The sequence below is a fragment of the Salmo trutta genome, chromosome 33, assembly GCF_901001165.1.
Source record: "Salmo trutta chromosome 33, fSalTru1.1, whole genome shotgun sequence".
NCBI lineage: Eukaryota > Metazoa > Chordata > Actinopteri > Salmoniformes > Salmonidae > Salmo > Salmo trutta.
Window position 1 is genome coordinate 16,490,743 of NC_042989.1, and position 14,655 is coordinate 16,505,397.

The 14,655-nt window shown below is 43.3% G+C and overlaps 2 protein-coding genes across 3 annotated transcripts in view; both read left to right on the plus strand.

The window, feature by feature from the left end:
- The window catches only part of LOC115172491 (1-phosphatidylinositol 4,5-bisphosphate phosphodiesterase beta-1), a 33,454-nt gene extending 25,511 nt beyond the window's left edge, over positions 1-7,943 (plus strand). Inside the window, exons 30-33 of the mRNA XM_029729974.1 lie at positions 71-160; positions 330-387; positions 545-631; positions 5,765-7,943. Coding sequence (XP_029585834.1) covers positions 71-160; positions 330-387; positions 545-631; positions 5,765-5,938 — 409 coding nt within the window. The 3' untranslated portion in view covers positions 5,939-7,943. The remainder of the gene's footprint in view (positions 1-70; positions 161-329; positions 388-544; positions 632-5,764) is intronic.
- A 604-nt stretch (positions 7,944-8,547) lies between these two features.
- Positions 8,548-14,655, plus strand: LOC115172492 (cell division cycle-associated protein 4). 2 transcript variants are annotated; one of them, XM_029729976.1, is made up of 3 exons: positions 8,548-8,730; positions 12,002-12,138; positions 12,459-14,655. In XM_029729976.1, the coding sequence occupies exon 3, from the start codon at positions 12,468-12,470 to the stop codon at positions 13,377-13,379; it is 912 nt and encodes a 303-aa protein (XP_029585836.1). In that variant the 5' UTR covers positions 8,548-8,730; positions 12,002-12,138; positions 12,459-12,467; the 3' UTR covers positions 13,380-14,655. The 2 variants fall into 2 exon arrangements, with proteins under 2 accessions (XP_029585836.1, XP_029585837.1); XM_029729977.1 differs by lacking the exon at positions 12,002-12,138.

The window sequence follows — 14,655 nt, forward strand, 5'->3', positions numbered from 1 at the left end:
AGTGTATTATAGAGATATAATTGTAAACAATTCTATAAAATATCTCATTTGTGATGCTCCACCGTTGTAGAGAAAAGAAAGACCTGAAAAAGAAAATGGAAAAGAGGAGAACAGAGAAAATCAAAGAAGCAATGACGAAAGAGAAGCACTTGGCTGAAGAGTAAGAGAGAACTCTCTGTGTGTGTGTGTGTGTGTGTGTGTGTGTGTGTGTGTGTGTGTGTGTGTGTGTGTGTGCGTGCGTGCGTGCGTGCGTGCGTGCGTGCGTGCGTGTGACAGAGAGATAGAAATACTGCCTATGTGTATGATTGTATTTCTTCTTCTGTTGTCAGGGAGAAGTTGGAGATCAACAAATCATATGTGAATGAAGTGGTACAGAACATCAAGAGGGTAAGGATGAAATAGTTAGGGGACAGACATCACTCAAAACTCTTGTTGATGAATCATCTTCGTGACGTCAAGTACTGTTATTTTCCTGAGAAGTGATAGCGATTCCAGGATCGAGTGGTCCAATCACTGAAGGTAACCTCTCTGTTCTCTGCTCTAGCTGGAGGACGCCCAGTCAAAACGTCAAGAGAGACTGGTGGAGCAGCACAAAGGCATCCAGCAGCAGATTCTGGATGAAAAACCAAAGGTGACACACCAACTAAGCCATGACCTCTAACCTTTAACCCCGTAGCCCTTATTTATTTAACCTTTATTTAACCAGGTAGGCCAGTTGAGAACAAATTCTCCTTTACAACTGCAACCTGGCTGTAACGGCTGCCGGGAGAGAGAGTAGACCAAGGTGCAGCGGAGTTAGTGTTCATCATGATTTTTAATTAGAACAAAAAGAGAACACTACAACTGAACAAAAAACACGACAGCCAAACAGTCCTGTTAGGAAATGATCTCAACAGAAACAGAAACAATTACCCACAAAACCCCAACGGAAAAACAGGCACTTATGTGTGACTCCCAATCAGCAACAACACTCTACAGCTGTGCCTGATTGGAAGCCACACGGCCAAAATCAACAAAACAAACCAACATAGGAAAAGAGCATAGAACACCCACCCAATGTAACACCCTGGCCTAACCAAAATAAAGAACAAAAAACCCCTCTCTATGGCCAGGGCGTTACACTGGCCAAGATAAAGCAAAGCTGTGCGACAAAAACAACACAGAGTTACACATGGGATAAACAATCGTACAGTCAATAACACAATAGAAAAATCTGTATACAGTGTGTGCAAATTAAGTAAGGAGGTAAGGCAATAAATAGGCCAATAGTGACGAAGTAATTACAATTTAGCAATTTACACTGGAGTGATAGATGTGCAGATGAGGATGTGCAAGTACAAATACTGGTGTGCAAAAGAGCAGAAAAACAAAAACAAATATGGGGATGAGGTAGGTAGTTGGCTGGTTGGATGGGCTATTTACAGATGGGCTATTTACAGATGGGCTGTGTACAGCTGCAGCGATCGGTAAGCAGCTCTGACAGTTGATGCTTAAAGTTAGTGAGGGAGATATAAGTCTCCAACTCCAGTGATTTTTGCAATTCGTTCCAGTCAATGGCAGCAGAGAACTGGAAGGAAAGGCGGCCAAAAGAGGTGTTGGCTTTAGGGGTGACCAGTGAAATATACCTGCTGGAACGCGTGCTACGGGTGGGTGTTATGGTGACCAGTGAGCTGAGATAAGGCGGAGCTTTACCTAGCAAATATTTATAGATGACCTGGAGCCAGTGGGTTTGGCGACGAATATGTAGCGAGGACCAGCCAACGAGAGCATACAGGTCACAGTGGTGGGTAGTATATGGGGCTTTGGTGACAAAACGGATGACACTGTGATAGACTGCATCCAATTTGCTGAGTAGAGTGTTGGAGGCTATTTTGTAAATGACATCGTCAAAGTCAAGGATCGGTAGGATAGTCAGTTTTACGAGGGTATGTTTGGCAGCATGAGTGAAGGAGGCTTTGTTGTGAAATAGGAAGCCGATTCTAGATTTAACTTTGGATTGGAGATGCTTAATGTGAGTCTAGAAGAAGAGTTTACAGTCTAGCCAGATACCTATGTATTTATAGTTGTCCACATATTCTAATTCGGAACCGTCCAGAGTAGTGATGCTAGTTGGGCGGGCAGGTGCGGGCAGCGATCGGTTGAAGAGCATGCATTTCGTTTTACTAGCATTTAAGAGCAGTTGGAGGCCACGGAAGGAGTGTTGTATGGCATTGAAGCTTGTTTGGAGGTTTGTTAACACAGTGTCCAAAGAAGGGCCAGATGTATACAGAATGGTGTCGTCTGTGTAGAGGTGGATCAAAGAATCACCCACAGCAAGAGCGACATCATTGATATATACAGAGAAAAGAGTCGGCGCAATAATTGAACCCTGTGGCACCCCCATAGGGACTGCCAGAGCTCCGGACAACAGGCCCTCCGATTTGACACACTGAACTCTATCTGAGAAGTAGTTAGTGAACCAGGCGAGGCAGTCATTAGAGAAACCAAGGCTGTTGAGTCTGCCAATAAGAATGCGGTGATTGACAGAGTTGAAAGCCTTGGCCAGGTCGATGAAGACGGCTGCACGGTACTGTCTTTTATCGATGGCGGTTATGATATCGTTTAGGACCTTGAGCGTGGCTGAGGTGCACCCGTGACCAGCTCGGAAACCAGATTGCATAGCGGAGAAGTTACGGTGGGATTCTAAATGGTCGGTGATCTGTTTGTTCACTTGGCTTTCGAAGACTTTAGAAAAGCAGGGCAGGATGGATATAGGTCTGTAACAGTTTGGGTCTAGAGTGTCTCCCCCTTTGAAGAAGGGGATGACCGCAGCCGCTTTCCAAACTTTAGGAATCTCAGATGATACGAAAGAGAGGTTGAACAGACTAGTAATAGGGGTTGCAACAATTGCGGCGGATCATTTTAGGAAGAGAGGGTCCAGATTGTCTAGCCCAGCTGATTTGTAGGGATCTAGATTTTGCAGCTCTTTCAGAACATCAGCTGTCTGGATTTGGGTGAAGGAGAAGCGGGGGGGCTTGGGCCAGTTGCTGCGGGGGGTGCAGAGCTGTTGGCCGGGGTTGGGGTAGTCAGATGGAAAGCATGGCCAGCCGTAGAGAAATGCTTATTGAAATTCTCAATTATTGTGGATTTATCAGTGGTGACAGTGTTTTCTAGTCTCAGTGCAGTGGGCAGCTGGGTAGTAGGTATTCTTATTCTCCATGGACTTTACTGTGTCCCAAAACTTTTTGGAATTAGTGCTGCAGGATGCACATTTCTGTTTGAAAAAGCTAGCTTTTGCTTTCCTAACTGACTGTGTGTATTGGTTCCTGACTTCCCTGAAAAGTTGCATATCACGGGGACTATTCGAAACTATTGCAGTACGCCACAGGGTGTTTTTGTGCTGGTCAAGGGCAGTCAAGTCTGGAGTGAACCAAGGGCTGTATCTGTACTTAGTTCTACATTTTTTGAAATAGGCATGCCTATTTAAGATGGTGAGGAAAGCACTTTTAAAGAACAACTATGCATCCTCTACTGACGGGATGAGGTAAATATCCTTCCAGGATACCCGGACCAGGTTGATTAGAAAGGTCTGCTCGCTGAAGTGTTTTAGGGGGCGTTTGACAGTGATGAGGGGTGGTCATTTGACCGCGGACCCATAACGGATGCAGGCAATGAGGCAGTGATCGCTGAGATCCTGGTTGAAGACAGCAGAGGTGTATTTCGAGGGCAAGTTGGTCAGGATGATATCTATGAGGGTGCCCATGTTTAAGGATTTGGGGTTGTACCTGGTAGGTTTCTTGATAATTTGTGTGAGATTGAGGCCATCTAGCTTAGATTGTAGGACGGCCGGGGTGCTAAGCATATCCCAATTTAGGTCACCTAGCAGTACGAACGCTGACGATAGATGGGGGGGCAATCAATTCACATATGGTGTCCAGGGCACAGCTAGGAGCTGAGGGGTTCTATAACAGGTGACAACAGTGAGGGACTTATTTCAGGAGAGATGGATCTTTAAAAGTAGAAGTTCGAACTGTTTGGGCATAGACCTGAATAGTATGACAGAACTCTGCAGGCTATCTCTACAGTAGATTGCAATTCCGCCCCCTTTAGCAGTTCTGTCTTGACGGAAAATGTAATTGGAGATGGAAATTTCAGAGTTTTTTGTGGCCTTCCTAAGCCAGGATTCAGACACGGCTAGCACATCAGGGTTGGCAGAGTGTGCTAGAGCAGTGAATAAAGAAAACTTAGGGAGGAGGCTTCTGATGTTAACATGCATGAACCCAAGGCTTTTACGGTTGCAGAAGTCAACAAATGAGAGCGCCTGGGGACACACAGGGCCTGGGTTAACCTCTACATCACCAGAGGAACAGAGGACGAGTAGGATGAGGGTGCGGTTAAAGGCTATAAGAACTGGTCGTCTAGTGCGTTGGGAACAGAGAATAAAAGGAACAGATTTCTGGGCGTGGTAGGATAGATTCAGGGCATAGTGTACAGACAAGGGTAAGGTAGGGCGCGAGTACAGTGGGGGTAAACCTAGGCATTGAGTGACGATGAGAGAGGTTTCATCTCTGGAGGCGCCAGTTAAGCTGGGTGCGGTCTCCGCATGTGTGAGGGGTGGGACAAAGGAGCTATCTAAGGCATGTTGAGCAGGACTAGGGGCTCCACAGTAAAATAAAACGAGAGCTGCCCTAAACAACAGTATACAAGGCATATTGACATTAGAGAAAGGCATAAGCAATCACAGGTGTTGATTGGGAGAGCTAAGACAACAACGGGTGAGACAACAATGGGTAAACAGCTAGGACAACAACAACGGGTATATGGCGATGAATGGGCAGGGAGGATCAGTTAGCTACACACGGGATCTGAGTTTGTGACTGGGGCAGACAGATAAACAAAATGAAGTACCGTGTTAATGGACAGTCCAGCAGGCATCGGCTGTATAGCCGAGTGATCATAGGGTCCAATGAGCAGCACGAGATGAAACAGGGAACCGTTCAATAGTTGATTACTACGCTGAGCGAGCGGGAGACACGGCGTTCAGGGAGCTAGCAGGCCGGGGCTAGCAGATGGATCATCACCAAACATCCACGACGCAGAGGCCGGTTGAGAGCAAATCGGCCGAGTTATGTCAGCAGACCAGCAGACCAGTCGTGATGGATCGGCAGGGCTCCGTGTCGACAAAGGGTCCAGACCAATTGGCAAGAGAAGTGTTGTAGTTGGTGTACTTCGTTTGCTAGCCGGGAGATGGACCTAGCTCAGGGCTAAATGGTGCATGCTTCTGGACAAGGGCGTTAGCCACAATAGCTCCTCGGTAGCAACTAGCTAGCTGCGAAGATCTGGTGTAATGGTCCAGAGCTTGCGGCAGGAATCCGGTGATGTAGTGGAAAAAAGCAGTCCGACATGCTCAGGGCTGGTATCGCGCTGTGCAGACTTGCAGGTATTGTCCGGGCTATCCAGACTAAAGCTGCAGGAGTCCGAGCTAAAGGTAAGACCGCTAACAATGACTAAATAGCTAGTAGCTAATTAGCTGGCTAACTAATGATGGAGGTTCCAGTTATAACGTCTAAAGAAAAATTGCTGACCCGTACCACATTGGGTGAGGCGGGATGCAGGAATGTATATTTATTTTGAAAATGGAAAAAAGAGATTGAAATGTATACAAAAACCCCCCGCAAAATACAATATTTACATGGGACGAAAACAAACACGTCTTACTGCTGCGCCATCTTGGATTACCATAAACCGCAAATGCCTAACTCTAACCCCTGACCTCTGACCCCAGCTGCAGGGTGCGGTGGAGGCGGAGTACCAGGAGAAGTTCCGCCTGTTGCCGGGGGAGATCCAGGACTTCCTGCAGAACAGAAAAGGAGGGGTCAAAGGTCATGTCGTGCCCCGCCCCTCCACCCCTCATGACACGCTCTCTGAGGAGGAACTAGATGAGGACCGAAGGGAGTGAGAGAGAGAAAAAAGGCGAGAGGGAGGAGAGAGAATGGGAAAAAGTCCATCCTTTTCATACTCCTACTCTGTAACCCGGAAAACGATGAGTGGTTGAGTGGTCGAGGAGAGTGTCAATTCGTTAGTAGGCGAACGGAGAAGTATGCTCACCTCCTCAATTACCTACTTTGGCCGAGGATGCACAAGAGTATCCTCCCGGCGGCTAGCGCAGGAGTGTTTAAAAATCTGCCACACCCCCTTTGAATCAGCTGTTGTTTTCTCAAAGGAGAAAAGCATGAGCACAACAAGCTACATTTGTTTTTATCACTTTACACATTTATTTTGGGATTGCACCCCTGTAAATATAATTTGCCTGATAATGTGAAAGTGGAGAAGGAGAGTCTCAATTCCTACAAGTGGATTTGTTTCCACATTTCCTCTCCTCGCCTCCACTCCTCGATTACCTTTGACCTTTTTCAAAAGCAAGCGAGCAGTGGATGGAGGAGAGGACATGAAGAGTCGAGCAAAACCAATGGAGGTTCTGCCAGAGAGAGAGAGAGCTTTTCTTCTTAATGAATGCTGGTTGAGTGATGCACTCTACAGGTAGTCCGGGACAATGTGTATTGTCATGTTATCTGCAGCATATTAACCATAACTTTTTGATAGTTGAGATTTTATATACAGTATACTAATATTGCTACATTGTGCTCTCCTGCCTTAGAGGACTCATAAGTAGGCCTAGTGGCCGAGCAGAGTGTGTTGCATGAGGCCAGCAAAGCACGTTATTATTCTACTGACCACATCTTGACCTCAGACACGGTCCTGTTGTTCTGACCGCATGTGATTCTTATCTGGTCATGGGGTTGTGGTAGTCAGTGGACAAGGGAGAGGCTTTTTTCTGAATTTCTATTTGCACTGAAATGTAGACCATTTGCTTCTCTTTGCAACACTCCTGGCTGTCTGTGCTTATCTCTTGAAAGACGTTGCTACTGAAAAGGTTTGTTTAATTGTTTTCTACTTGATATTAATGCTTTTAGAGAGTTTTATATGCAGAAATTTTGCTAATGACATTGATATGTTATTTTAAAATAATGAGCTGTTGATTGTAGTGGTTCCTTACAGTTTCAGGGATGCATGACTTTATGCAGTATTTTTATTGAATGTTTCAAATGTTCTATTATATGGTTATTAACATGGATGTACTGGTTCAATCATAATTAATGACTGTAGTTTCATTTTATTTTATGTTAAGTTATATTTAATACAATGATATCCCAAACCATTTCCACCCCTAACTCATGTCTTACTCCTGATGTAGTGTAAAATAACCAAATAAAATGTCAGATCCAACAAATATTTAAGAAGCGGTTTCACAGGGGACCAACAATGTGTTGCAACTGGCTAAGTATGTTTTTGTTTGGTTATTTATTTGTATTTGTTTACCTTTTATGACATTATCTTGAATACTGTTAATGTTAGGGGACTGGGTTAAGGTGAGGACATTTGTCTTGTGTATGTGCTTTGCCCAGAATTTGTGAAACCCCTTATTTTAAATATTGCATCATAAAATATGTTTGACTATTTTTCTGGGGTTGGATGTATGTTTTGATAAAACAACTATAGGCCTAGTATACCGTAGTAATTACAAAAAATGAAGTTGTACATGAATTCCTATGAAGAAAACCTACATTTCTCAACATGTTATGGAATTACAAACTGTGTTTAAGTCTGTTTTTGAATACAGGTTTCAGGTAATTATATTAATATTTCTGATGTATATAATTGTATTGGGTTTATTTGTATATAGTTGCATTTGTTTGATTGTAGTACTATATTCAATAATGATAAGATAAGTCAAATATGTTGGGTGTTACTAGTAACTATGTTACTAGTAAGAATTATTTGTTGATATGTTTAACTTTAAAAGTTCTCATTTGTATAGAGCCTTAGCTCTCAGTAATGATTTGCCCCTTGTTTTTGTGATTACTTGAACCACATTTATGACTAAAATATTGATTCTGAAATGAGATGTGTGTACTTTCTTTTGTTAAAAGCATACATTCACACAACCTAACTTGTACCCACAAATGCAAAAATGTTATATTGAAATCACTGACATAAGGTTATTTTAACAGCCATACAAAACCATATAAAATCGACAGCTCTTCCGGCTGGATAGACGCTTGACAAATCAGTCAATATTGGCAATAACAGTGTTGTGCCACCGTATGGTGCCACCACTGAGTTTTTGGACAGTCACATCCACTAACGGCAAACTCAGAGTCATTTGTAAAAAATATGTTTTTTTAATGATTCCTTGGTAAACCACAGCCTTGGACATTTTGAACAATATAATAAATAAAAGCTCAATGTCATTACATTCTGTATAACTCGTCATAGTTGTTTGCATTTAATGTTGACCATTTTTCACAGTGGAATTTTTTTCTTCTGTGAATTAACCATTTCCTCCCATATGTACTGAGGTCCGCAGTGATTACAGTCTGTGCAGTTGTGTGAAGAAACGCACGTGAGCTTTGATTTACATGTTGCGTTGTTGTTTTTGTGCCTTTTGAGAGTATACCTTTTGTTCTGGTGCTCTAATTCAAGTGACAGCATGTCGATCAAGATGCACGGAGCCCGCCCCCTTCATCCTTCCCCCCATTCCGCCACCCTCCCTGCTCCCTGGCCGTAACAAGCAGCAGTGAAGACGAGGTAGTTTTGAAGCCGTGGCATTAATGATCTCATCTCAGCCTGATCTCCGCATCCTACAGAGGATCTTATGACCAACACCGGAATAAAGTAAAATAAACGAAGGTACGTTGAATGTATTTATTTGTTAGGATTGATACGAAATATGTATTCCCGAAACTCTTAGCAAATGTTAGTCTGGTGAGGCGGGGTGGGGGGGCTAGCTATGTTAGCTACACATTTATGTAGGTAGCTAAACCATTTTGTAAAGCAGAAGTATACACACCAGTTTGGGAGAGTTGAGAAATTATTTAGTTGGAAAAAATGAAGTTTTGTAATTTGAAAACGGTGTCATAATTTATCCCCATTTTATCTCGATGAGTAAGAATTGGCTAGCTAGCTAGTTATTTCAAAATGGCCTCATCTCCATTGTCGCCCCAGCTTCCCTTTTGCTCGAGCTAGACAAAGCATGCGGTGCAGCTACCAGAGAAGGCCAATAGCGATTGCAATGGGTGCAATGTAAATAACTGATTTAATTTTGTAAATTTATTTTTTATTAACCTATTATGAATTGCAGGATGCACCCTCGCACTGTTGGGTAGTCAGATAATTTCTCCATTCAAATAACCATAAGCGGCCGTGGAAATATCGACGTCAGTACTGTGGGGGAGGGGAGCCAATTCCTAGGTGGAGCCATAGACGAGGAGGAGGATCTCTCTCTGGTGGAGTTGTTGCTCTTTGAAGTTTAGTGGTGTAAACTGAGACATAACACAGGGTACTTGCAACAAGCACAGCCTACAGGATGGAGGTTCCCTCCTTACATGTGGCACTGACAGACTCATTGATTGGAGTAATCAGCAAAAGACAACCTTGAAGTGTTGTATGTTGTCTTGATCTATGTTTTGTTTTTATAGCCGCATTAACCTATTTGACCCTTTTTTTCCATGGATATGGCCTAACAGATTTGTATTGAACAGTCCTTTTTAGGTTTGCAGTGTTTTATAAGGAGCAATAAGGCCCCATCCTCGCACCAGTAACTCATTCTTGTCACATAATGATTGCACCTCTTTTTCCTTGTTTTCAGATATCCAATCAGCTAGACTTCCTTAGTAGAAACCCGTTGTTTGTGGGGATTGGTGAATTAACATGAACACAGTGTTGTTGTTACTTGTGTAGTATTTTGCTTCTTAGTTAGAAATTATCCTTTGTTTTTGACAGGCTTCACTAAGGTAAAAAAAAGAGAGAAACAGAGAGTACATTCATGTCTGCCGCACATTTTTTATTTTTAATAGGGTACCTGGCAACGCCCCTCATGAATTGGACTAGAACATTTGCAGCTATACAAATACCATTTGGGTTCTAGCAACTTGGAACACATAAACACTTGCTGAAGTTTTCAGTTTTCTTGTACTTCAGAGGTTTGTGTCAAAAACCTACTGTTCATACATTTTATCTGTGGTCTGATGCAGGTCCATTTGCAGTGCTCAGTTGTTGCAGTTAAAATATCTTACATTTCAGTAAGGGCACCAGTCCAATTGTGTGACAGAGTATTTCATCATAGTTTATTTATGGCTAATGACATTAGAAGCACTTTACCACCATCTAGTAAAAGCAATAGTTAGGTGGTGGGCCATAAAGTCTGCATTCAAGTTAGGTTCATTAACACAGTCAAAGCACTCTCCTGGTTACTTCCAATGGTAAAAATATACAGTAAATGCAAGTGTCACCTTGTGATAGCATTTGTTGCTCCAGTGGTAAGATGCCCACTAGGGTAGAACCAAAGCAAAATGTTCTCCCCTGGCCAGACTGATTGTGCCCCTGTGATGTCCACAGTGTACCCCTACAGCTCTAGAATAGATACAAGACATTGCTAATTAGGAACGTTGCTATTATCAACTGTGTGCTTTTTTGCTATCAGCAAGTATAGTGTTAAAATAATCTATACTGAACAAAAATATAAACGCAACATGTAAAGTGTTGGTCCCAGTTTTCATGAGCTGTAATAAAAGATCCCAGAAATTTTCCATATGCACAAAAAGCTTATTTATATCCAATTTTGTGCACAAATTTGTTTACATCCCTGTTAGTGAGCATTTCTCCTGACAGGTGTGGCATATCAATAAACTGATTAAACAGCATAACACAGGTGCACCTTGTGCTGGGGACAATAAAAGGCCACTCTAAAATGTGCAGTTTTGTCACACAACACAATGCCACAGATGTCTCAGGTTTTGAGGGAGCGTGCAATTGGCATTCGGAATGCAGTAATGTCCACCAGAGCTGTTGCCAGAGAATTGAATGTTAATTTCTCTACCATAAGCCGCCTCAACGTTGTTTTAGAGAATTTGGCAGTACGCCCAACCGCAGACCACGTGTAACCACGCCAGCCCAGGACCTCCACATCCGGCTGCAGGATCGTCTGGGACCAGCCACCCGGACAGCTGATAAAACTGAGGAGAATTTCTGTCTGCAATAAAGCCTTTTTTGGGGGGAAAAACTCGTTCTGATTGGCTGCAAGGCTGCACCCCTGCCCAGTCATGTGAAATCCATAGATTAGGGACAAATTAATTTTTTCTATTGACTGATTTCATTATATGAACTGTAACTCAGAATTTTTTTTGCATGTTGCGTTTCTTTTTGTTCAGTATATTAACTACAAATGTTTGTTGTTTTGAAACTATGTCTCTTGTCTGTTTTTAGTTTTCTTTATTGCATACTTACCTCCTGTTTTTATATCCTTTGTTGCTTCGTGGATGGTTGATCCATGTAGCAGAGTAGTAACGCCAATCAATGCCCTACCCAGAGCTCTCTCTGAGGGGACGCCTTCCCTTACAGAAGTTCCTTTGTTTTAGTCTTATGGGAAATGTAGTCACACCAGGCTCATGTCCTGTGTTCTCTCCCTACTCTGCTCTCCCCGGCTTGTTTGTCCCTTGGAGCCAGCAGCCGACCCTGTTGTTTTGAGGCAAGTCTTCTGATATCTTCTCATTCAGGCAGAGATACAGCATCGGGAAGGTTAATGTTAACTTTTCCTCCTTTCCCTGTAATGACATTCTATCAGTTCTAGTTTTCGGAGCATGGTATGGTGTGTGCATATCTCAAACATAATATCACATTAAACCTGTGTGGTTTCATTTGACTTTTCTCACCCAGTATGTGTCCTGTTCTCTTTTGTACTACCGGAGTGAAGTTGTTAACTCACTTTTGCCCATAATTAGGAGATGTCTGACGACAGGTGGCAGTGGGGTGGGATGGTGTGTGTACATGAGCTGATTGTGTTTTTTTGAGAAAAGTCTGACCTGTCCTGACTTTGACCACAGTGATGGCAGGTGGTTGGTAACATGCTGTATTTTCGGTGGTTCAGTGGGTCTGTTAAAAGTGTGGTTGTTCCGCCCAGCAGGAGCCTTGCTTCAGACTGGCCTAAAATGGGCAGAAAGGGTGCAGAACAAAAGCTGCTTGTTGCTTGTACAAAAGTACTGAAGCGCTGCAGCCGGGACCAAGCTGCTATGCTAATGCCTGTGCCTCTCAACAGGAAAGGTATAGCAAACTTTCAGAAAAACAAGCCATTTATACTGTAGGCCACTACATGAATATTTAGCTAACCTTCTAGAGATTCTTCATCACAGAATTCTCTTACCAATTGAAATTCAGCTTATCACCTTAATAGTTTGTCCTTATGCCACACACTTCAAACATAACACCACACATAAGTTCATTCATTTTTAGAATGTACTTTTGATAAGTAAAATTCTGCAAAACAACAGTCTTTCATGATACCATGTGTGTTTGTGTCAGATTGGTAACGTTTTTGTGACAGATTTTTCGTCAATAACACTCTCCGTTTCCCCTCACCCCAGAGAGCCAAAATGTTCCCGAAGGGCACGAAGCGCAAGTTTTCTGACTCCGGGGATGAACCTGCGGCAGGCGGTGAGGATGTAAACCAACCGAGTTCGGTGGCCGTAAGGATGCTGTCATCCTACAGCCTGCAGCGGCAGTCCCTGCTGGACATGTCCCTAATCAAGCTGCAGCTGTGCCACATGCTGGTGGAGCCCAACCTGTGCCGTTCAGTGCTGATTGCCAACACGGTGAGGCAGATCCAGGAGGAGATGACCCAGGACGGCACCTGGCAGATCATGACCCAGGCCCTGAGTGCTGCCAACGCTGCTGCCCAGTGCTCTGCAGACCGCCTGGTGGCCACCGAGGTGCTGTGTCGGCAGACCGAGGCAACCCAGGGGGAGCAGGTACTCAAGCCCTTCCCAGCGGTGGGGTCAGAGGGTTGCCCTGCAGAGGAGGAGGAGGAGGTGGTGGTGGAGGAGGAGGGCGAGGGGGGGGTGACCATGTCCACGGTTTCCCCCCAAGCCCCAACCTCCTACCTGCCAGGCACCTTTGGCATGGACCCCTGCTGGGAAGAGGAGAATGGTGAAGATGAGGAGGAAGATGAGGACAGTGAGGAGTGTGGGTCTGGTTCGGAGGAGGGAGACAGTGACAGGCTTGTGGAGGACTCCAGGACAGCAGAGCAGGTCTTTGGTACGTTCGAGATCAAAAACCCTGCGCCCAGCCCCGACCCTGCCCTGGAGGAACTGTTTTCAGACGTGGATGCGTCCTACTACGACCTTGACACGGTGCTGACAGGCATGCAGAGTGCGCCTAAGATGGGGCCCTACGACCTCCTGGAGAGCCTGTCCTCCCATGGGCCCTCACCCCTCAGCTCCAGCACCAGCTGCCGATCAGACCTCAATGAACTGGACCACATCATGGAGATCATAGTGGGCTCCTGAGAAACAACACATTCCCATTCATACAGACTTGGTAGACGCTTTACAGACAATGCACATGGTGCGTACATGGATATGGTGTTATTATTATACATTCAGACGTTGAGGGTTTATGAAATCAATAACTTATTCAGTGTTACCACATGCAGGTGTGCATCTGTTAGTGGGCAGAGATTACAGCATATACCATTATGATTTTTCTTATTTACATACTTTTCTATGTTTCCTTTTATCATACAATCTATTTTTCCAGTTTTGTTTTAATTTATTGTTATGTATGGACTGAAGAACAATGTCATTACACTACACAAGAATAGAGACCGGAACATCCAAACCTTTGAAGCAATGTATATTTTCCTAAAGACTAAAACAAATATTAGTGAAATAGATGGATATTGTACGTATATATGTATATTGAAATATATTTTTTTGCAACATACAGTTTGGGAAATGTACCAGTATGACTACATCTAATCCCCTCCCCCCCTCCTATTTTTAATCTGACAGAGATTTTGAAATGTTAATGTAGCCCGATTTGACCAGTCTTCCTATGGTTTGGTATAAAGTAATTGTCTCAAGACAGAGACTGTCCTGCTTTTTCAGGCACGTTTTTTCCCCCTGCTTGATTTGAATCCATCTCTTACGACCTAGACTAGATTTGTTCAAGTATTAACAGAAACTCTTACTTGATATCAGCATTAAGAAGCCATATTTTCTGATATTTGTGTTATTACAAATTAAGAATTATGGGTTGACCCATTAAGTTATTACTTTTTAATTTATTTAATTTATTAAATAGACACAAACATGCCAAGTTGCTTTTAACTGAATCGTGTAGACCCATGTGATATATTTTATATATCACATGGGTCTACCCAAATCCCCCCCCCCTTTTCAAAAAGAACTATGGGCCTGGGTTTACTATTCACTATGCAGTTCATTTGTGAAATGATATTTTGTACAGAATTCATCCATAGAAATGTCAACAACAAAAAATGTTTTTTCCCCACCATTTTTTGGGGATGTACAAGCAACTGTCTTTCTAAAGATTTTTCAAACTGTCTTCTTATCATGATTAAGAGATTACTCAGGCAAACCGTACCAGTTAAATCCGACAGTATTACTCCGGTCATTACTACCGCAACACTCTTCTCTGAATGATGTCACTCTGCTTCAAACAGGAACTAGAATTTCAACAATTGTAAAGTATATGCATTTTTATATTAAGAAAATGTAGCATCTTTGTAAATATTTTTTATAATAAAAGGTGCAAAGTTAA